Genomic DNA, 23,125 nt, shown 5'->3' with positions numbered 1-23,125 from the left:
GAGTAATATGTAGCAACTCTTCTTGTATAAAAACCAGTTTTCCATTCTTAGCACCAATTCAAAATATATAACCTGTCACTGCCATAACACTGAGGATTACAGCCAATTTCACAGGTAGCATTCAGTTTTGCCTGCAAATTCAGGCCAGGTGTAGGTGATCCTGGTGCATGCACGGGGGTGGGTGGGGGAGAAGAAAGAGTATTAACCAAGTCAGAATTCTTTTATCCCGTGTCCTCCCCCCCCCCCCAATCCCATACACACATACACACAAACAGCCTTTTTTCCATTTTTGGTCTCCCGTTTCTCTGCAAGAGAAGAACATTCATATAAAACTATTTATTCATAAATATTTTCCAAAACGAAAATAGGCTTACGAAAAAATATCTTAAACAGCGGCACGGGCAGGGTGCTCCAGTTCAGGGGCGGGCGGGCGGGCGAGAGACGGGAGTCAACACAGCTGTCTGCCCACCCTGCTCTTCCTCCTTCCCCCCCAAACCTTTCCCCCTCCAATCAGGAATAAATTGCAAGTAATCAAGGAGGAAGGGTGCCTCTTGAGGAGGAGGAGGAGTGGATGACGTTATGAGCTTAGATACCAAATTGAGGGCAGGGACAATGAAGTCAGGGAAACTCCCGAGGAGACAAGCAGCACTGGGGAACTCCTTAAGACAGAGTGGCAGTCAGATAAAAGAATTTAGAGGGTTTCTCAAGCCCAGACGTGTACGGAGCTCTTCCAAGCCAAGGTAGGTCAAAGGCAGAGGGACAGCACGCCCCCCCTAGCCCCGCCCCCTGATCACTACTTAAGGCGGCGAAGCTGTCCACAGGAGGTGCCAGTCCTCAAGAACACGTGGTGACGAGTGCCGATCCTTCGCCTCTTTCCAATTTTCAGCGGCAACCAGTTGGCAGGTGGATGGAAAGGAGCTTTCCTACCCGGCTCCCGACACTTCCAGCTTCCAGTTACCCTTAACGGGGCCCTGCCCCCTCCATATATCATGCACATGTGGGATCAAATTGGCACAGAGAGAGGTGTGTGTGTGTGTTTTGGGGGACTATATTCCGTATTTGCTGCAGTGGCTCTAATTTGATCTAATTTGGAACATGCACCCTGGGGAAAAAATATTGGGAAATTGGAGCGGGGGGGATTTTTTTTTTTTAATCTCCGTTCTCTCACTCCAAGCTGGTGCACCCAGGGCAAAACAACACCCCCGTCCCCAATTTTTCTGACCTCTTCGTATGTGTTATAGGGCTGAAGAGGAGAAGGGAAAGGCAGGGGAGACTCCTGCCGCCGCTGCCACCGCCCCTCCTCCGTCCCGCAGTCACTTTAAAACTTGCATGCATTTTTTTTTACGTGCGGCTCACCCCCCCGAGCCCCCCCCAGGTTGTGATCTGGGACGGGGGTGGGGGGGAAGTGGGGTGAGATGGGGGGGACGAGTTGGTCTCTCTCCCGCGGCCGCTGCCCCTTGCGCACTGCAGTTATTTCAGGAAGGAAGGCTTGGCACCCCCTGCTGGCCCCAGGGCGTCACTGCAGGTCCCGGTCTTCCAGGTAACGGTATTCAAAGGTGAAACCCTCCTTTTTGCGCTGGCCCCATTTCTCGTAGTCAAAGTAGATGTAAGTGCCCTAGACAGAAGCAGAAGGGAGAGAAAAATAATCACACCTCCCTCCACTGCTGGTCAGAGGTTTGGCTTTGGGGTTTACCAGGTGCAGAATGCTCTGACTGGGAGAACAAAAGCTTCTCAGGTGAGCAGAGAAACTCGGAGGAAGAGGAAAAGCATGGATTTGTTTGGATTTCCACCTTGGAGAAGACTCAGGTTTTGTGTGCGTGTTAGTTACCTGACTGCTCCAAACCCAGCTGATAAATGTCCCACATTTGCATTGAATGGGCAAACAAGACCCAAAGCAACACACGGAAGCCCACAGAGTCCTCGCTGAACTCTTAAGGCATTCTTATAGGAGAGGGACCGGTGAGGACAGAGGTGAGGCTGTAAGCCGTTATCGGCAGAATGCTTTGGGTTTTGCCGGGACAGTATCTGTTCCTTTCCCCCCGGCTTCTCATGCTCCCTACCCATAAGAACGTAAAAAGAGCCGATTGTCCATCTGGCTCATACAGCGGCCAGATGAGGGAGGGCACACGGTTTAAGTAAGTCAGCCAAAGAAGCCCAACAGAACAACATGTAAGGCAAAGTCAAAACATGGGAGATTCAAAACGGCCTGTCTCTGGAAGCCTCCTCTCTGAGCTTTTTTTATTTTCAGCACCTAATTGTTGTGTCGCAGAAATGCTGAGGAGACAATTGTCCACTAGGGAGAAATCTAGTGGATGCATTTGGAATCTGCTGAATGCTGAAAGACAGCATGGTGTTGTGGTTAGGGGAGCCGGCTTCCAAATTGGCGAGCTGGTTTGATTCCCTGCTCCCCCACATGCAGCCAGCTGGGTGACCTTGGGCTCATCACAGCACTGGTAAAGCTGTCCTGACCGAGCAGGAATATCAGGGCTCTCCCAGCCTCACCTCCCTCCCAGGGTGTCTGTTGTGGGGAGAGGAAAGGGAAGGTGATTGTAAGCCGCTTTGAGACTCCTTCGGGTAGAGAAAAGCGGCATATAAGGACCAACTCCTCTTCTTCAGTAATATCAGCACTCTCTCAGCCTCCCCTTCCTCGCAGGGTGTTTGTTGTGGGGAGAGGAAGGGAAGGCAATTGGAAGCCGCTTAGAGACTCCTTCGGGGAGTGAAAAGCAGCATATAAGAACCGACTCCTTTTAATGCTATATGAGCCTCCGGGGAGGGCGGTATATAAATATAATAAATAAATAACTATCCCCCATTGCTTGATGCGCTAGATCCCCCTCCGCCGCGGTCTTACCTGCTCAAATTCATCGGTGATGGTCTTGGGTTCTTCGTGTCGCTGGAACCACATCATGTACTTGGTGTGGAAGCGCCATGACTGCTTCTTCAGTGCCTTCGCTGCCAGGTATTGCGCCTTCGTCCCCTTCAGAGTTCGGGGCGTGGGAGGAGGGCAGAGAAAGAGGGAGAGGGGCTGTGAGACCCATCAGGACCATCCCCAAACGGCCTGGGAGAGGGGCCTCAGAAACAGAAGGACCCTCCCCCCCTCAACGAGGAAAAGAGGCCCCTCGTTTCTACCGGAGGAAGAGGGAGAGTCAGCTACTCACTTCCAGGTAATAGAAGATGAAGAAAAGGGTCTCCGTGGAGAGGCGCTGGTAGAACTCCACCGTGTCGGAGTGTGGGGGAGGCATCTGGTGGTGGTAGGGAGGGGTCGGGCATGGGTTCCGAGGCAGGTATTGCCTAAAGAGAGGGGCGGGCGAGGACAAAACGTAGAGAAGTCCGAATGAATGATTCTGCAAGGAGGAGAAAGCCCCTTGCCTCCTAGATCTACCCACAGGGAAAGACCCGACAGAGGAGTTAAGTTCCACGGGTACCTTTGGAACTAACAAGCGTATAATTTTTGAGACACACCCGACAAGAGGGAGAATGGTGTCTGGAAAGTTTATATCCCTCCCCACCAAAACCTCAAGTCTCGAGGTGCTACTCAAATCTTTCCTCTAACATCTAAATACCAGGCCTCTCCCCCGAGCCCTTCCCTCCGGCCTCCCCTACATTCAATCTCTTTGCAGGCTGAGATTGCTGTCCGTTTTGGTCATTATCGTTGGTGCTGACAGTGGTTTTATCTGTGATTCAATTTTATTCCTGTGTACATTTTTATTGGCTTCATTGCGATTTATCTCATTTTCCTAAATTTTATTTTTTTGTTGCATGAAAAATAAAGAATGCAGAAAGGGGGAAAGAAGCAGTTGCCGATTTTTGCAAACATTTTGAGAACTCATCCCAATGTCTTTGGTCTTTGATTTATCTAATTTGACATTCACCAGCCCGAGATGGCAGCGTCCGGTGACATATACATTGCTTAATAAACAAACTAACTAACTAAATACTGCAGGCTGACATGACTTTTGAGACAGACAGCAGCCAAAAACACAGGCACATCCAACTGGTGAGCTGCCTGAGCTAGGACAGCCTCTGGGGAGGGTAGTATATAATAAATATAATATAAATAAATATATAATCCCCAGTTCCTGGGTCCAGGGAAATTATCAGCCAAGCCCCCGAATCGTTTAAAACATTTTAACCAGTCTTCCAAACCAACATTTTAACCAGTCTTCTGAACCAATTAAGACCCTCTAGTCAAATCAAATGTATTTGATACAGCACTGTGGCCAGATAAAATTAAGACCCTCTAGGCAGCAAGCAACTTAAAAGATTTTTAAGCTCAGCAGGTTAAAAGAAGGAACAATTGAAAAGAAGGAACAATTGAAAACACAGCCACACAGGAGAGAGAGTATGCAGTATGCTCCATGGGCAGGAGGCGGTGGCTGAGCTGGGGGGGGGGGGGGCTGCGGATCTCCTTACCTGATCCTTTCCGAATCAGAGGGGTGAGGCATGTGGTGCCAGGCGGCCTCTTCCATGGCTGTTGGTAGAGCTGCTCCTTGGTGAGAGGCACGGGCCCCAAGGGCACACCCCGAGCGACAGGGGGATGTTCACCTCAGACAGCTGGATGGGGGGCTGGTTGGAGGCAGGCTGGGAGGTCGCGCTCAGTAATTAAGATGTCAGCTGAGGGGGGGAAACGGAGGAAAGGAGAGAAGAAGTTTTTAGAAAGAAGTTTTTCACCAGAAGGTTGGTTGACTTCCCGCAGGAGAAGCAGCGGTCCTCTGAATTTCAGCCCCTCAGCATCCTGGTTAAGCAGCTGGAAGCACCTGGGCCGAATTCCACCTTGGGAGCTAAAGCACCTGGGCCCTCCAGCTCTTTAAGGTACAATGGGGGAGAGTGCCATTTGCTGTCAGAGTACTTGCCAAGTTTGGGATGAGCAAAATGAGAAGAGGCGGGGACTGTAGGCCTGAGGCCACACCCCATCTGCAAAGTCACCTCTGATTGGGTCGGCTCACCGCCTATCAAGGTTCATTACACTGCCCCACTACGCCTGACAGTGACTCTCTGGGGTCTCACCAGGAGGCTTTTTGTCTACAGCAGGTAGTTGTCTGGAGAGCCACAGTTTTGAACTACAATTCCCATGAATTTCCAGATGAGCATTACCAAGGGCTTATGGGAATTGTAGTCCACGGACATCTGGAGTGCCAGGTTGGCCACCCCTGTTCTACTGTATGGCCCTTTTTCACTGGAGATTGAACTCAGGGCCTTTTCTCACTGGCCCACCTGCATCCCCTTCTTTGTGTTTCTGGTCATTCGTCCATCATCCTTCAAGGCAGATCTTCAGGAAAGTAAGTTTCTGACTAAGGATCTGGCTTGCTGGCACGCTGATTTTTAAAGGACTCCAACGTGCATCTGGACCACGTTGGTAAGAAGCATAATTTCACACACACAACCCCCCTCCCCGGCCCCCCAATGCACCAGGCATGTGCTTTACCCCTTTCAGCGAGATGAAGAGACGGCACAGGGTCCTCTATGCTGGAGCCAATTGCTGCCCTCTCAGCCCATCGACTTCAGTGTACTCAGAGGCTCAGGTGCCTGCAACACAGGGAACAAAAACACGGAACGATAAGGACAAGAAGGGACGTCGATTTTTTCAGGACACCCACCGAGAATCCCAGAATCATGGCATTGGAAGGGCCATACAGGCCATCTAGTCCAACCCCCTGCTCAACATGGGATCAGCCTCAAGCAGGCGTGGCCAAACTGTGACTCTCCAGATGTCCATGGACTTACCTTACCAAGGGCTTATGGGAACTGTAGTCCCCGGACATCTGGAGAGCCAGTTGGGTATTGCCCCTGTGCACAGCTGCTGCTGAAGACCGCCAGCGAGGGGGAGCTCACCACCTCCTAGGCTGCCAATTCCCACTGCTGAATTACTTGGACAGCAAAATTGTTTTTTTTCCTGACGTCTAGCCAGAATCGTTCTACACATAGCTCAAACCAGTTACTGTGGGTCCTGTCCTCTTCTGCTCCCCGCCCTCCCCCAAGCAGCAACCTCCATTGTGATGTAGCACGTGTTGTGTTCGAAGACGGAGTCCAGATCACTCCACCACCCGCCTCGTTGGATGACCTTGACCCACCGAGGCTGCTGAAGGGGTAATGCAGGGATGCCCCCCACCCGCCCTCAGCGTTCCCGTTCCCGATCCGGCAGGGAGCCGAGCGGGCCTCTCACCTTGATCTTCGGGCGTGGAGCTGAACTGGGGCGGCCCGTTGAGCAGCGTCTGGGCAGGCTTGCTGTCGGAGAAGCTGGGGGTGGGCGAGGCAGGCGGGGTGGCGGTCAGAGGCACCAGGAGGCTGGATCCAGTGCTGTTGCCGCCGCTGGGCGGCTGGGGAGCGGCACTCGGCTCTTTCCTATGGGAAAAGATTGGAGGGCGAAATGCAAAGGCTGCGAGGACACGGATGGGAGGCAGTTATGAAGCCTAGAGCAGCTCCTAAGGAAACAGGCCAGGGGCAGCCAAAAGACTCCCAACATCCACTCCAGCGTGAGCTTTTGAGAGTTGGGGCTTGCTCCCACAGAGTAGTCAGAAGCTGATGCTGGAATATTGCTAGGCCTGAGGGGAACTCTGATTTCACAGAGGTTTTCACTGAAAGGGAAATCCAAAGAACTGAGAACAAAATCAGGTGACTTTGGCTTTCCCCCTTAGGCTCGGCTTCCAAAATGGCTCCCAGGGTAGGGAAGGAAGAGATAGACACAGAAAAGAAGAGTTGGTTTGGATACCCTGCTCTTCACTGCCTGAGGGAGTCTCCAAGCGGCTTACAATCGCCTTCCTTCTTCGCCCCACAACAGGCACCCTGTGAGGCAGGTGGGGCTGAGAGAGCTGCTCTGTGAGAACAGCGCTATCAGGACTGTGACAAGCCCATGGCCACCTAGCAGGCTGCAGGTGGAGGAGCGAGGGAATCGAACCTGGCTCTTCAGATCAGAAGCTGCCGCTCTTCACCCCCCACACCAAGCTGGGCCCCGGTCAGAGCGGGAGGGGAAACTCACGTGGAAGCACTGGGCGGGTTGTGCGACGCGGTCTGGTTAGGTAAGGATTGGCTGCCGCTGCTTAATGTCGAGTCGGAGTTGCTGTCAGCTACCACGGAGCTGTAACCTGGCCGGGAGACACAGAGGATAAGCCCATGGCTCACACGGACCACAACAAAGCACCTTCAGGATCACGTTCACTTAACTGCCCAGCCATGCATGGCATTTGGGGAGTGGGGGGGGGGAGAGCAGCCCCTGCCAGCCTCGGACCCTTCCCACTCTGTAGCCAACTCCTCACGGCACTGCTGCTCTGGGCTGCCAACTGACCAGAGAAAGACCCAGTCAAGTTCCGGTCGGGACAAGGCTCCTGGCCCTTTAAGAGCTCTGCAAAGTGGCCGGCAGGTGCCTCAGCAGGGCCACACCTGTGGGAATCCCCACCTGAGGCTCTTAAAGGGAAGCAGGCAGCCTGCACCCAAGTCTCCCAACGAAAACGGGGGAAAAAAGCACTCCTACACATTTCACTTTCCTTCAACAACCACGGGGGTTTGTTGGAAAGAAAAAAATTAGTTTTAACGTTAACGGCTAACCAACGCCTCCGTGTGCGTGTTGCTCTTCAGGCCTGGAAACATCCTCCACCACACCTCTCCCCTCCCCCATTGTATTCTCTCTGAAGCTCTTGCTTAGTTCTAGGGCTGCCAACAGGCCTGGGGGAAAATGTGTTGTCCCTTGTGGTACGGCTGAATGGGACAGTCTTTCCCTCCCTGGACACATCAATGCTCCCTTAAAGGGACAGGTCACAGGACATCCCCCGCCCCACAACTCCCGGTTCAGTTAGCAACTCCCCTCCCCCCCTGCCAACCTTAAATTCCCAGCAGAGGCAGTACCTTGCAGTAGGAGACCTGTCCAATCGTATCTGTGGCTCTCAGGTCATCTACCAAAGCACAGCCTGTCTGCTACTGTTGCCAGCCTCCAGGTGGGACCTGGAGATGTCCCAGCATGATGGCTGACCTCTAGAAAGCCCTCCCCCTCCCCCAGACTCACTGGTTGCCCCGTTCTGCTTGCTGGCATTCTGCTGGGTGCTGGGGGGCCTGGGCTGAGAGGCGTTGGTGCTGGTGGGTGGGGGCGCCACGGCCTGGGCGTACGGAGTCGGGGTGGTGGGCGCGTGCCCCGCCGGCGGGTTCGCTTTGCCGCTCGCGTTCCCGCTGCCGGCCACGGTCCCGTTGCTGTTGGTGCCGGGCCCGTTCCCCAGGGAGGACGAAGTACTGGAGCTGCTGCCCATCGGGTAGCTGGGGGGGAGGGCGGGCGGCGGCTGGTGGTGGTTGCTGTGCAGGCTCTTGGAACCGTTCTTTGCTGGCGACTGGGGGGAGGGAAGGAAAAAGAAAAACAGCTGGTTTTTATACTCCGTCCCGAACGAGTCTCCGAGCAGCTTACAATCGCCATCCCTTACTCTCCCCACAGCAGACCCCCTGTGCGGTGAGGCCGAGAGAGCTCTGAGAGAACTGCTCTGTGAGACCGGCACTATCAGGGCTGCGACTCATCCAAGGTCGCCCAGCTGGCCGCATGGGGAGGAAAGGGGAATTAAACCCGGCTCACCAGCTTGGAATCCATGCTGAGAGAAGAGGGGAGGGGGGTTATTATGGCCTTGGGAAAAGATGCAGTGAAGGGGTGTCTGTTCTCCAACAGAGAGAAATTGGGGTTGGTAACCATTCCCCTGGGGGGGGGGGAGGACTGTCTCCACCAGAGAACCAAACCAGAGTTAGAGGCAATGCAGCCAGGTCCCCCTCCCTTTCCTTTGGGCCTAGCGAGCCAAACCAAGGCAGTTCCCGGCCCTTGCCCCCAAACCCACCAGGAGACGATCCCCGGACCCCGCACTCACTTGACTCACTTCACTGTCCGTCGACCGTCCCCGTTTCTTGTCGTCTTCAGAGTTTTCCTAAGGGGGGGGGGTCAAATTCAGTGCGCCTCCAAGAGGAGTGAGATACCCGGAGACCGAGAAAGTTGGGCCACAATCTGCCTTTCTAATGGACCCCGTAAGGGGACACACACACAACCCCCACCCTTAATTACCATTTGCCCGACAGGAGAGCCGCTTTCGGCCCAGCTGTCGGGGCGAGGAGGGGGGTGTCAACGGAGCCTCCCTTACCGTCGTGCAGTTTGCGGGGCTGGGGGGGATCGGGGAGCTCGACGTGGTAGACGTGGGCGTGCTGCTGGACTGGTTGAACATCTCGTCCTCCATGTGCTGTGGCTGGGCGGGGAAGTGGCTACCAGGGCCTGTGCTGCAGGGCCAAGAGCGAGGAGAGGGTGATCGGAACGAGGCCACGACAACCACTTAGGGGCAAGCCCACCAACGGCAGGCTTCGCTTGAGGGCTGGGCTTAAAGGTTTTCTCCCCAGACCCCCCCCCCCCTGGAGTGAGCTCCCCTTGCTGAACTGCAGCCCTCCCAGGACGCTGGGGCCCAAAATTACCTTTATAGGTGCAGTAGTTGGATACTGCAAACTTTTTATTTTAAGAGCTAGTTCTTTATACTCCACTTTCACTACGTGTGGGAGTCCCAAATGGCTTTAAAAAGTGGCCCTCCCACAAGACACCCCGTGAGGTAGGCAGGGCTGAGAGAGCTCTGAGAGAACAGCCCCGCGAGAACAGAACTGTGACCGGCCCAAGGTCACCCAGCTGGCTGCACATGGAGGAGGAGCGGGGAATCAAACCCGGCTCCCCAGATTAGAGTCTGCTGCTCTTAACCACTATGCAAGGCTGGCTTTGAAGACAGTGGTACCCCTTTTTGCTAAAGCCCGCCAACAGATGGCTGGCCGTTCTTCAGGGTCCTTGGTGGAGGTCTTTTCTGATCCTTCCCTGGAGAAAATGTGGCACTTACGAATGTCTTCTAAGTCGAGGTCGTCGTAGAGGAACTCGTTCTCCTCAAAATCGGGGTCCTGCGAGGAGTCCACGTAGAACTCCACGTCGTCCTTGATCTTGCGGATGGAGTCCACATGATGAGTCGTTGTCCAGCATGCGCAGGATGGTCTCCAGCATCCGGATGTGGTACCGATGCTTCTCGATGTGCCGCTTCAAGCCCTCGATCCGATCTTGCTTCTGCGGGGAGGGAGAGGAGAAAGCCGGAGCGTGGGAACGGGGCTGAGGAGCAAAGGGGTCAGGCTCCGAAGCCCTGGCCTCGCCTAGAAATAATTCAAGGGAGGGGGGACTTGAGCCTCTGAGGCCGTGAGCTCTGGGAACTTTGCAGCTTCTGGGTCTCTGAAAGGAGCGGAAAGCCCCCGTCCAGCAATTGCAGAGCAAGACCAGAGGGACAGAGAGTCACACAGCCTGTCTCCTAGAAACCTGCCCTGCATCAAGTTGAATTCAGTGCATGCAGGCAGACGGTGGGAAATCCTAAGGGCGGCTTCCTAAGGTCATTATGCTTGCAGGCTTTTGAGACAGAGATCAGAAAACCAATGCCAACCTCCGGTCCTTTTGAAACATGGTGCTTTCCTTCTGACTCCGATGCGGAAGGGAATTCAGGGAAGTCTTGTGCATTGAACAGAACCCAAATCTGATTCCAACACTGGCCCCTCTGCCGCTATATCAAGGGCTGCCAATCTCCCCAGTCGGATTGCTCGTTACTTGACTCTGTGCCCTCCTTTCCACCCCATCTAAGCTATTTTGTTTCCCTGGTTCCCAGCAGGTCCAGCCTTTCTGCCTCACCCACCCAACCCATTTTTAATCGGAAAGTCATGCTGCCTCTCATGCACGGGCCGGCATGCTCCAGGCACACAGCCCCTCTCTTGGGAGGCTCCTTGTCAACTCACATCCTTGTCTGCTTTCTTCTTGCGCGTCTGGACCGAGAGTGACTCCACTTCACTCTCAAACTGATCCACCTGCATGTTCAAGGTGTCTATGGTGTTCTGGGGAAAGGAGAAAGAGAGAGAGGAGGTCACGTCCCACTCCGCACTCAAAAGAACAGCCACGTGAGCACAGCCAACGACGACGAACGAGTTGGGACGCTAACGTTCAGCCAATGGAGCCTCCATGTGCAGAGGCAGCCTACCGGAGGCTAGGCGCAGACGCACTAGGGAAGGACCTTCCCGCTCTGGCCAGTTTCTCTTGGGGGAAAAGAACACCGGGCAAGATGGAGCGGGCTGACCCAGCAAAGCAGTTCTCAATTAATGCTGGGTGATCTAGGGCCAGTCCCAGTTCTGTCAGAGCTCCCTCAGCCTCACCTCACTCACAGAGTGTCTGTTGTGGGCAGAAGAAGAGTGGGCGATTGTCAGCTTCTTTGAGACTCCTTTGGGTAGGGGGAAAAGTGGGGTACAAACCGCCCTGCTGCTGCTTCTTATTAAAATAAATTTTCAAAACTGAGTTCCTCGGCTCCCTCCTCACACCTCAACGCCTTCTGTTCAAGGCGGCTTCTCCAGCCCGCATTCCCCTGTCCGGCCACTCCCTCCCCCTGCTTGGCCGGCCACTGCTTTCTCACCGTTAGCCACTGCCCGACTTCTTCCTTCTCCTTCTGGGCGGGGTCCACCTTCTGGGCAGGCCAGCCCCTCCTTGGAGTAGGCCTTCGTCTTGGTCTCGCGCTCCACTACCTTGAACCGCTCCATTTGCTGCAAGGAGAGGAGCAGAAGGCTCAGAGGAAAAGGACAAGGAGCATTTCGCTTCGGACGGCCTCGAGGAGGGGGAGGACCGAAAGCCACCGTGGCCCGCCAACATGGCGCCCGGGGGGCTCACCAGGTGGTTTGCAAAATGGACGGAGCGGGCCACTGGAAACCTGACTGGCCATGCAGAGTTTCTGAATATATTTGTGGGCCGCCCCATCCCCAGCTCAGTTAACGTTTCAAAGCGATACACGATCAGCAATAAAGCAATAAAATCAGAGGGCAGGATCCCTCGGCCCAATTTGCCCCCTCCTGATTCTATCGTCTCCTTCTGCCTGCCACACACATGTGCAAAACACCCCTCCGACACATACACTCTCCATAACCTTTCGGGAGTCTTCCCATCAACCCTGCCTCCCAGCCACCAGCCGGAATTCAGGATTCTTTCGGTCCAACTTTCCTAGCTTCGTGGGCGATTTTCACAACAGCTCCTCTTTTTTCCCCCATCTTGACGTCTCCACAAACACGCACACCCCTCCAAGGTAGTGAATAAACGTCAAGCTCCACACCAAACCGAACGGGCTGTCTGATGTCATGTTTAAATGCCGATCTCTGAGCAGAAGAAAAGCTACTCCTTTCCAGGCCTACGGGCGCTATATGCCAAGGAGCTGGTGTTCGCAGTCGCCACACGCATGCGCACACGGGCAGATGCGCATGCTGCCCTTTAATGCCCAAATCAGCCCCCAAATCAAAAGCTACGATCTGCGCACTAACGCTCGCCAACGGACCCACAGGGCTGGTCAGTGGACATCACGGCACTCGGCCCTCAGGCCCTGCACCACAACGTGGGAACGCGCTCCTGCCCTGTGCCAGTCAGGGCCCGGCCTCACCCAAGCACGGGAAGACAAGGCCACCCTGCTCCGGATGAAAAGCAGCTAGCTGTCGGACACGCTCCTTCCCCCAGAAGGCCCAGCGCCTTGGGCCTAATACAAGGGCCTAGTTTCCTCAAGAGACCCTAAAAGCCGTTTCCCAAACTGAGCGCCCCTCCCTTACCCTCTATCCCATGCTGCCTCACGCAGAAGACCTGCTCTGAGGGGAGCCCGGTCAGCAGCTCACACCTGGCTCTGTGGACTGTGACGGCCGGCCGGCAGTGTGACCTCACAAAGGGGAGCCAGCCAGCCAATTGCAGCCCTGAGGGGGAGGAGCTAAGGAAAATTATGCCCGCAGGTACGAAGAGCCACGTCCGGTTCTGACTGGGAGCCGAGAAGGCGGCCAGACCTTGGGAAAATGGCGCACAGGAGTCCCGCCTGCCTCCAAGGGGGCTGCGGATGTTCAGGGCGACGCTCTGGGTCGAGCAAACCGCAACCGCGGATTAAGACAACGGCGGCCTTTTTTTCTCCTCTTACCGTCTCAATGAGTTTCCGGTTTTCTATTAGCTGCCTTTTGTCCTTGATCTCATTGGACGCAACCCATGTCTTGATCTGGTCCCGCAATCTCTGCGGAAGAAGGCAAAGTTGAACGGGGGGAGAGAGATCAGCGGGGCTGAGAAGATTGCCTTCTCCCGACATGCCCATGAAATAGCGGTTAGAATTAAAAATAAAACAAAGAAGCAACAAAATGCCGGTCACTCCCCAAACCACCCGTGGCAGAAACAAAGGAGAGTTGGTCCATAACCCCCCTGCTTTAACCAGCCTAAGAGAGCAGCTCTGCCAACTCTCCAGGGCCCCCCTGGAGCTCCAAGGCTCCAGATGTCTCCCTCCCCCACATGGCAGAGCCCATCAGCCCTTTCTCCTTAAGGCTGGAGGGAAGGAATCGCCAAACCTGCAGGCGCAGAGGCTCACCTGCAATTTTTTAATCTCCTTTTTCAAATCGGCTTCATACTTCTCCTTCTGGTTGGCGTTAGCTGCATTGTGGAGCTGCAACAGAAAGAGAGCAAGAACCGTGACAAAGGCTCGGAAGCCCGAGGCAGAGATGACACCGGAGCGGTAAGCAGGGGAAAGCCAAGCTGTGGAAGGTGAAAAGAGGAACAGAAACTTCTACCTGGCAGCAAAAAGGAAATCACAATTGGATGAGGGGTGCTGGCAGTGGGGTGGGTGGGTGGGTGGGGGCGAAAACCAGGGAAGGACTAAAGGAGAGGGTCAGCCATGCTCACCTTCTGCCAGATGTCTTCAAACTGCTCCACTCCTTCCGACACCTTTTTCAACACCGATCAATCTCACCTGGGAGCGGGGAGGGAGGGAGGGAGGAGAGCCCTCAGGGCAATCACGTCCAACTACCTGCCTCCCCCGGCTCATTAAGCTCAGGGCATGCCTGGCCTCCCCTTAGAGCCCTTCTTCTTCTCCCCCCACCAACCTCCTCCCATTTCCCTTCCACGCAGACCCCACTTTCTGCCTCCAAAGCAGCTTCCAGAACAGACTGGTTTTTCTGCTGCTCAGGTCCCCTGCTTCCCAGACCAGAGGGGGGCCTGCCTCCTTCCCCCCCCCCTGAGAGCCCAAGCACCCAGCTGAGGCAGGGGTGGCCAAGGGGTCCCGGCAGCTCTCTTACCTTGTAGCTTCCTCTTGTCTGCCATGTTTCCTTCACTATAGAGGGGCTCTCTTCATACTTTATAGAGCGTTGATACTTCAAGGAGAGCAAACAAGAGATGCAGGTTAGGGAGTGAGGCTGGGGGGTGGGGTGAGAGGGTGCCACCCAGTGGGAGGGAAGAGAGGACATAGGGAGGTGGTGGTCAGAGGGGCATTTTGATACAAGAACGGGCCAACTCCCGCCCCTTAGCAGCCTTCCTCTGTCACCACGCTGTGCGCCTGGTGGAATTCTGCCTGTTGCACTGTTCAAATGATGCTCATGTAAAGCAGAGGTGGCATCCAGAAGGACTGTAGGGGGGGGGAGGGGTTGAAACGGGGATGCCTGGAGTATGTAGAAGAAAAAGGAGTTGGGTTTTTCAATACCCCGCTTTTCACTGCCTGAAGGAATCTCCAAGCAGCTTACAGTCACCTTCCCTTCCTTTCCACTGTGAGGTAGTTGGGGCTAAGAGAGCTCTGGGAGAACTGCTCTGGGAGAATAGCTCTGAGAGAACTGCTCTGAGAGAACTGTGACTGGCTCAAGGTCACCCCAAGCTGGCTGCATGGGGACGAGTGGGGAATCAAGCCCAGTTCCCAGATTAGGAGTCTGCCGGTCTGGACCACTATGCCATGCTGGCTCTCACAGCACACTGGTGCTCCTACTTTAAGTAGGGCAGGACAAATCACCACCCCCTCCCCAGCCCAATATTGTCCTAATCACTTTGTGAAATGAGTGATGCTGAGAGAGAGAGAGAGAGAGAGAGAGAGAGAGAGAGAGAGAGAGAGAGAGAGAGAGACCCCGAGCGCCAGTGGATGAGCGGGGATTTGAACCCAGGACTCTCTGGCGCAGCGCTCTGACCACCACCGGGTCTCAGCTCAGGAGGCCAGGACAGACACAATGTAAAGATGGCAGTGTTTGTTTCTGGTCAAATCCACCCCACTCTCTGACAGGCAGAAGTCCATCAGGTAAAGCCACTATTTATTGCATATTGCCAGGACTGGCAATCCCAGAGGCTGAAGGTTTGCCAGGTGGCTATTAAAATTTTTTAAATTGGTTATTCTAGGTTGGGATGGCTTTAGTGGAGGGAGGGTACCCACTCACCTCCTGGATCCCTTTGAGGCAGTGAACTTGTTGATTCCCCCTTCCCTTGGCCCAGGCCTTGCGGGGAAGGCATCCTACTTAATGCCCCGAAGGAGGGGTCCGTTCTGATTCGCTGCCTCTGCCCAATCTCACCTCCCCTTCCCATTGGCTCAGGGAGGAGCCCGGACTGGGGGCCAGTGCCCCTAGCCCTGAGGCCCTGTTAGAATCTGGCTTGCCTGTTCTGCAGTTCACGTCTATGGGCCAAGCGGGGACCCTTCACAGGACTCAAACAGCATGTGTGTGTGTGTGTGTGTGGTGGGGATAGGTCTTCCTTGATTTGTTTTGCTGCTCAGTTGGGGTGTGGCATTAAAAGGAAAGGGGTCCTTCCCTGCACCTTTTTCGGGCAGCATCTCCTAGTTGTCTTTACAACCTGGAGAGGGAGGAAGGGGAGCTTCCGGGTGAGGAGGGAAGGGGGGGGGCAGAATTGCCTGTTGTTATTCAGCCCTGTTGCTTTAATGGGTGGAACCGAGACCCTCCCCAGGAAGACCCCGCCAGGCTTGCACTTACCTAGTGGCCCCTGGGTGCTTGCTCTTTGCTCCTCTCCGGCCGGATTCCTGTGCGGGTGAGGAAAGGACATGACTAGCAGGGGGGAAGAGTCCCACCTTCCCCTTCCCCCAGCCGGCCACAGTAGAAGGCATGCCGGGAAGCCAGAGAGCCAGCTATGAAAACACCCTGGCCCTAGAACCGTAGAGCTGGAAGGGACCTCCAGAGTCATCTAGTCCAACCCCCTGCAGCATTCAGGAAACTCACAACCTGCTCACCCGCAGTGACCCCAATTCCATGGCCAAGTGAGTCCCATGTCTCCCCCCCCCCCCAAATAAAAAAACATCAGAATTCCTGGCCAGTCTGGCCTGGAGGAAATTCGCCCCCCAGCCCCAAAGTGATGATCGACATCTCCCTGGGCATACAAGACAGAGCCACAAGAGCCCACCACCGACACAGTCCCTTCTGCCCGCCCACTTCCAATTTGCGAAAGTCCACAGAATCAAAGCGGCAAGCCTACAGGGACAGGGCCTGATGCTGAAGACAGGATGTCAAGGTACAACCAAACAGTGTGACTGCCAGCTTGGCCACATTCTCCCCCCACTCACCTCTTTAACAGTCTTGTATTAAGCATAAATCCAACAGGTAAAGCTTTTTGCATTGCTAAGAGCGTGTCTCAGGTCTTGCCTGCAGCTAACTGTTAAAGATACAGGAGACTTTCTATTTTTGTTTTTTTAAAGAAAAATCTGACCAATCTCTAGCTGTGGGGAGGCTGGTGTTCCTACACATCTGCCCTCCGCTGACGGACCCTGCGCGATCGTTTTACTCCCTCCCGTGACGTTCAGGGGTCCACCGGCCTCCAAGCCGGCCCTGATCTGTCCTAATGACCCTCTCTTCAGGAGGGACCCAAGAGAGAACTGCAGACTTGAATACAAGCTCCCAATACTCTTTTGTCACTCGACGCCTGCAAGTGAGATCCGCTGAGCTGAAAAATGCCCTCTCGAGCAAGCGTGCAAACCGTCTCGCCTGAAAATACCATTCCTGCCTTTTCAATGTACCCCACTCCCCCTCCTGTGTTACGGGCCTCCCTCAGCCCTCAGGGAGATATAATTAAATAAAAAAATAATAGGGAGGAAAGGATCTGACAGGAGAAAGAAGCCTGGACTTCAATATACAGCTGTCTTGAACAGTAAAGCAAATCAGAGGATACTGGTTTGCTTACTCTTCAGTATATTTCACTGGGTCTCACCCTTCTTTCCCTGGAACTGCCTTGGCCTTGTCTTGAACAGCAACTCCGTCTGTAGACACAGAGCAGGTGAGAGTCCTGACTTCTGTGCATCAAGTTCCTTGATAACGTCACAGGCGCAGGCCTGGTCCGCTTGCTTCTGGTCCCAGCCTAGACTGGACTCGAGCCTCCTGGGGCCCCCAAAACTATCGGCCAGGCCTTTTCCTCATCGCTAAGCTGGTGGGCATGTCAACTGCTCCCCCAGTGTCCAAGGCTTGGATCCGTGGAATTACGGAATCCCACAAACGGGGGGTTTTGGAAGACAGTTGCAGACGAGCGGATTCCTTTCCAAGAGTTTTGTTGTGGGCTTCTGTGCCAACTTCTGCAAGATTTGCTTCTCCTTCTGTTCAAAGCACCGGCCAACTGCTTTTCAGAGTCTCTATTGTCCAGGAACCTTTTCTAGATCAGTTTGATGCTTTGCTTGTGGCAGAGAATCCCGGGGCGTGTTTCTGAGCGCCTGGTCAATTCATGCACAGCCCTGGCTGGGCTGGCTCTGCTTTGTCTGGAGAGTATGAGCCTCCGGGGAGGGCCATATATAAATAAATATATAAATACCGCCCTCCCCGGCATCTCTCAGGGGGACAATCTAATGCTTATGAACCCAGAAGCGTGTCCAGCTTTGTCCAATGAGGCTTACTTCTGGTCCGGCACCCTTGGGGCACAACCCCGGTGCCCTTGGGCTGCTGCAGGGTGCCTTGAAAACATGGCCCAGTCGCTCAGTGGTTTATGGTGGTTTCGACCCCATTTTTGCTGACAATTAACAGACCCACAATTATGAGATAATCTGCAGCTCCAACCAGTCATCTCACGGCTCATCCACTTGATCCTTTCAAAGCAGACTCCCGGTAGTTATTTTGCACAATTCTCTTTAATAGCACAGCGCGGTCCCCACAACGTGGGGTGTGCATGGAACGGGCTTTGCTACAGAGCAGCCACAAGAAGCCTACGAGGAAACACAGTCCTGATCTTAGAGTATCATAGAATCCTAGAGTCGCAAGGGGCCAGACAGGCCATCTGGCCCAACACTCTGCTCAATGCAGAATCAGCCTCAAGCATCCAGGATAAGGATCTGTCCAGACACTGCTTAAAGACCACCAGGGAGGGGGAGCTCCCCGCCTCCTTAAGACAGCCCATTCCACTGCTGACCTAGACTCATAGGATCCTAGAGTGGGAAGGGGCCCAGCAGGCCATCTAGTCCCACCCCCTGCTCAATGCAGGATCAGCCTCAAGCATCCAGCAGAAGTATCTGTCCAGCTGCTGCTTGAAGTATCTGTCCAGCTGCCCCACCAGTGAGGGGGAGCTCCCCACCTCCTTAGGCAGCCCATTCCAATGCTGAACCACTCTGACTGGGAACATATCCCTCCTGAAATCTTGCCGGGACCATTCTACACCACAAGCTGGCATGTGCAATTTTCGACGACAATTTTTTAATACATTTTACGTTTTTGGCTACCAGGTCACGAGCTGAATTATGACGACCCCATCGGATTCCCAAGGAAGAGACTAACAGAACTGGTTTGCCCTTCCCTGCCAGTGTGTAGCAACCCTCAATGGTCTCCCATCCAAGTCCTAATCAGGGTCAACCTGGCTTACTTTCCGAAATGTGATGAGCTCAGGCTAGCCTGGGCTACTCAGGTTCGGGCTGAACAACAGCAGGGATCGGGAAAACAGCTCTTGTCACTCTTCCCTGCCCCATATCTCTATAGCTCACTTGCTCAATGGTGACCCAAATAAAAAGACAAGAACAACAACAGCACATGCCCCAAACTGTGAACCTGAGAAAGCCCAAGGCCAGCAGGATTCATGACGCACATGGGACCGACAAGGTGGGGGTAATGCTGTTCTAGCCTATTTGCTGGGCCCTGGTTATTCCGGCAGGCTTCAGCAGGTGACCAGCCCAGAGCGCTGGAGACCCACTGCTGGGTGACCCTTTGGAGGAGACGGCTTGGCTTGAAGGAGCAGCCTTGCCGGACGTCTTCTCTCGACCTCAGGCCACATCTGATAAATATCAAGTGAGACATATCAAAGGGATGAAATTGACAGGGTCCTTGCTTTCAAGATTTGGGGGCAAAGACACCAGCAACAGCCAAATAAAGAACCTTTAAAACAAAGAGGGAAAGGAAGGCAAGCTAGGGAAACATCAATAGGGGAGAGGATGCTTCCCAATATGGAGAAGAACAGTTCTGCTTATATTAGCCTCTTTGGGGTTTGTTTTCATTGACACCCGTGATTGAGATAGGATCATAGAATCACAGAGTTGGAAGGGATCTCCTGGGTCATCTAGTCCAACCCCCTACACTATGCAGGACACTCACAACCCTATGGCTCATCCACTGTCACCTGCCACCCCCTTGAACCTTCACAGAATCAGCCTCTCCGTCAGATGGCTATCTAGCCTCTGTTTTAAAATCTCCAAAGATGGAAAACCCACCACCTCCCGAGGAAGCCTGTTCCACTGAGGAACCGCTCTGACTGTCAGGAACTTCTTCCGGATGTTTAGACGGAATTCCTTTTGATTTCATTTCATCCTGTTGGTTCTGGTCCGTCCCTCCGGACACTGAGGAGATGCGCAGCCTTTAAAGACTGGGTGTTTTTCAAAAACCCATAGCGAATTAGGCCCCTGACAAGATTGCACGGGAGGAATTTACATTGCTCATCTCAAATGATGACATGGATACTGCCCCTTAGGTAGGCCCATGGCACATAAATAATGAGCTTCCGCACTGCCATCATAATAGCAACTGACCTGGTACCAATCACCAGAAAATCGCGTTTCCCCAGGAATGACACACTACAACATCAGGTGCGGGGGAAATATAATGTTGCGGTGGCAGGAGTGCTACTTTGATAAAGGATACCTGGATTTTATGATTTTATACTTTTTAAAAAAGAGAGAAACAGCATAAAAGGAGAATGTGGTCACCACGCCACCCAGGATTCACATCTCTCTGGATAAACTTTTATCTTCTGGTAATGTTCTGCCTTCAAGTGTGTTTTAGGGACTGCCTCATTGCTAGAATTTTTTAATATCGGTCCAGGAAACTTGGGAATCAGTTACCTTCCCGTTCTGAAAAATGGACCTGACAGAACTGCCTTCTACAGGGTCAGATTTCTTTTCACCCACCTAGTCCAGGCTATTCTAACCTGCAAAGACTCACACAGAGGAGCGTCACTGCCTGAAACTCACTGAGGTGGCAGAGAAAGACCCAAAACGTGAAACACGCACTCCACGCTACAAGTTTTAAACTTGGTAAAGGGCCCCTGACCATGAGAAACATCAGAATAGGGCTGACCCCGTCTACTGTCACCTAAGCATTACTGATATGACTCAAATGACCTACCTTACGAGGTTGGCAATTTATTTCAGGTTCCTAGGATCGAGGCCCAGTTGGTAGACCCCGCTCTGGAAAAGAGGCTCAGGTTTTTCAGCAGCTGGTTTAGCAAACCGCTGAGACTTTTCCGTTCTAACTTTACCGCTCTGCTGAGCGGAACGGAAGAAAGATCATACAAAACATTGTGTCACTGTGTGCGTGTCCAGTGCAGAAACTGGTAGTGGGTACAAAATTCAGCATCCTGACGTGCTCAGCTTTTTGTGTTTTGGGGGGGTTGGTTGGTGGGGAGAACAAGTTACTATCTGTCAGGGCTACCAACACAGGTTGTGAAATGTGAAATGCAAATGGCTGAAACAGCAAAGGCTCAGAAGATTCCTTGCCAACCGCCTGGTGCCCTGCCTCTGCCCCTAGCAGCACAAGAAGATGCAAGTCAGGGAAACCTGCAAGAAGTGTGTTTGACAGTGTGTTGTTTAGATATAAGTCGCAGAGAGAGAGCCACAAAGTCCTCATGTCACACAGGCTGGTGCCACCCCGAAGCAGCTTGCAGCCCATCCTTAGAGAAGATGTCCCACTTGCAAAAGCCTACAGGTACCGGGCAGCTCCTGAATCGCATATGCCCCCACCCCCCCAAGGCCTGCATGCCCCGCAGAGAAAGAGGGTGGCTTTTCCACGAGAAATTCTTTGCAGACTCCGTAACTTCCGTGCAATTGCCTAGCACCCAGGCCCGGCATGCCCCTGAGGGGATATAGCAGGGGTGGCCAAGCCAGCAGGGACTCATGGGAATTGCAGTCCATGGACATCTGGAGAGCCACAGCTGGGCCACAGCCAGAAACAGGGACAGGTCTACATTTTCCCCTAGAGAATCTCAGCATTCACAGCCCCACATCCCCTTTCACTCGTGGCACTCTCTAGCGTCGAGGGGACCCCCTTTACTTCCAGCACTCTTCCCACCCCCCCACCGATCCCACCGTTCTCCCTTAAACATATAGTGGGTGCCCCCCCCCCAGCCCGCCCTATAGATGCAGCTTCCCCCTATGGGGTCGCCTCCCTCAGGCCTCCTCTTGGGGCTAGCCCATGCCATTGCACCACAAAACGCCCAGATCCTTCCATAGGCTCTCTGGGCCTACAGATCCTCCCCCCCACAGGCGCCTATAGAACCCCCCTCCCCTATAGAGCCCCCCTCCCCACAGAAGCCCCTTGGCCACACCCCCTCCGGTGTGGTCGTGCTAAACCCCGCCCCTAGGCTACGCCCCGCCCCATCTCGCTCTCTCACCGGCGGCTCCGGGTCTCCGGGTCTCTCTCTCTCTCTTTTTCCCTCTCTCTCTTTCCCTCTACCCCCTCTTTCGGGCTCCGCGGCATCCAAGATGGCGGCAGCCTCCCCCCCTCTCGTTCCTATCGTCCCGCCTCCCCACGGAGTTCATTGGTTGAGCCGCCCGCCGCTCCGCACAGCTTCGGTGGCGATTGGGTGATGGGAAAGGGGGAAGGCGGAGGGAAGCCGGGGCGGGACGACGCTGCGCGGCCGCAGTTGTCACTTACAGGGACGGAGGAGGCCTATTTGTCCAAAGGGGATGTCCGTCAAAGCTTCTGCGGGGGTTGATTGGCTAAGTAGGTGCGGATGTCTGCGGGAGAGCCACGCCCACCCGTCCGCGGAAAACAAGCCGAGAGGGGCGGGCTTCGTGGCAAAGCGGAGCAGCGAGTGGCGGTCGGACGTGCCCTTCAAGCAATTCTCTTCGGCAATTGGCTTTTTGACCCAACGCGAGCCCTCCAGGGCAAGCTGTGTGTTAATGGACCGCACTACCTTCACTCAACCTAATAGTTTCAATAATTGGCCGCCGCTGTGAAAAGGGCGGGGATAACGCTCCGGAAACGGCTGCGGCCGCCCCTTTGTAAGAAAGCGAGCCTTCACATGTTGCTCCCCCATTGGCTTAACGTATAGTCCCCAAAATCCACCCTCCTCTTCTATTGGCTGGCATTCTTTAGGGCGGGGTTCCATGGTAGAACGGGGCGGAGAAGAGAGAAAACAGAAGGGAGCTGCCAAAGCATTTCATTGGCCCGCGGAGTCTGCTACTTACGCGGTCATCAGCCAATAAGAGGAGAGGAAATGACCTGCCTCCAACAGGAATCCCTCACCCCAGCCGAACCCCATTATTATAAACTTGTCTGGCTTGTCACCACCAGAATAGTTTACGTGCATTGAACATGAGCAAGCCCCCTATACAATTGGTCCCATGGCTGGCAGGTTGGATCACCCTCCATTTACCCAAGAGGAACCCTCCAGCACCCCCAGGGAGCACATGGGGAGGTTACCAAGAGCTAACAGCTGTTTGCAGGGGACAAAAACACAGGCAGTTTGGTCCAGTGACTAAACACACACAGATCTCCTGACCTGCCCACGTTCGCACAAAGAAATAAAGGATCCGAAACGGCCTTGGTTCGGCTACGCTTTCTTTCCATGGCTTCTTAAAATTGTATTCCCCTCCCCCCCAGAGCTCAAAACTGCTGTCTGACCCAGCCTTTCCTGCCCCCTCCCCAGCCCAGCGGGGTTCCGGCCGAGGCTGGAGACCCAGACCCAGACCTAGGATTTTCTAGTTTATAAAAGTTTATTATGCTACTGTATAGGGTGTAGGCATTCAACCGCCTCTTAATTTATTCCAGTAACTTAAATGACAAAATGAACATAATCCTCCTCTCGCCTGTCCCGTGGCACAGGCAAACTACCATTGGCATGATAGCCAGTCTTCTCAGCTGCCTTAGTTCCAGGAGGCAAGACTGCTGTGCGTTGATGGGA

At 54.1% G+C, this 23,125-nt stretch overlaps 1 protein-coding gene across 1 annotated transcript; it reads right to left on the bottom strand.

The window, feature by feature from the left end:
- Window positions 1–321: 321 nt before the first annotated feature.
- Window positions 322–21,719, bottom strand: CNOT3 (CCR4-NOT transcription complex subunit 3). The gene is given in 27 exon segments (XM_077314849.1): window positions 322–1,615; window positions 2,852–2,977; window positions 3,159–3,291; window positions 4,414–4,471; window positions 4,474–4,512; window positions 4,515–4,596; window positions 4,598–4,614; window positions 5,426–5,492; window positions 5,494–5,531; window positions 6,170–6,342; window positions 6,977–7,082; window positions 7,997–8,312; window positions 8,832–8,888; window positions 9,099–9,196; window positions 9,199–9,231; window positions 9,828–9,946; window positions 9,948–10,045; window positions 10,756–10,851; window positions 11,421–11,478; window positions 11,480–11,547; window positions 12,945–13,034; window positions 13,380–13,454; window positions 13,691–13,740; window positions 13,743–13,757; window positions 14,083–14,157; window positions 15,745–15,791; window positions 21,611–21,719. Coding segments are annotated over 25 exon segments (2,136 nt in total). The 5' UTR covers window positions 14,108–14,157; window positions 15,745–15,791; window positions 21,611–21,719; the 3' UTR covers window positions 322–1,516.
- Between the last annotated feature and the right edge of the window lie 1,406 nt (window positions 21,720–23,125).

This window comes from Paroedura picta, chromosome 16 (assembly GCF_049243985.1).
Source record: "Paroedura picta isolate Pp20150507F chromosome 16, Ppicta_v3.0, whole genome shotgun sequence".
NCBI lineage: Eukaryota > Metazoa > Chordata > Lepidosauria > Squamata > Gekkonidae > Paroedura > Paroedura picta.
The sequence above is the reverse complement of the archived record's forward strand: the minus strand, read 5'-3'. Positions and strand labels throughout refer to the sequence as shown.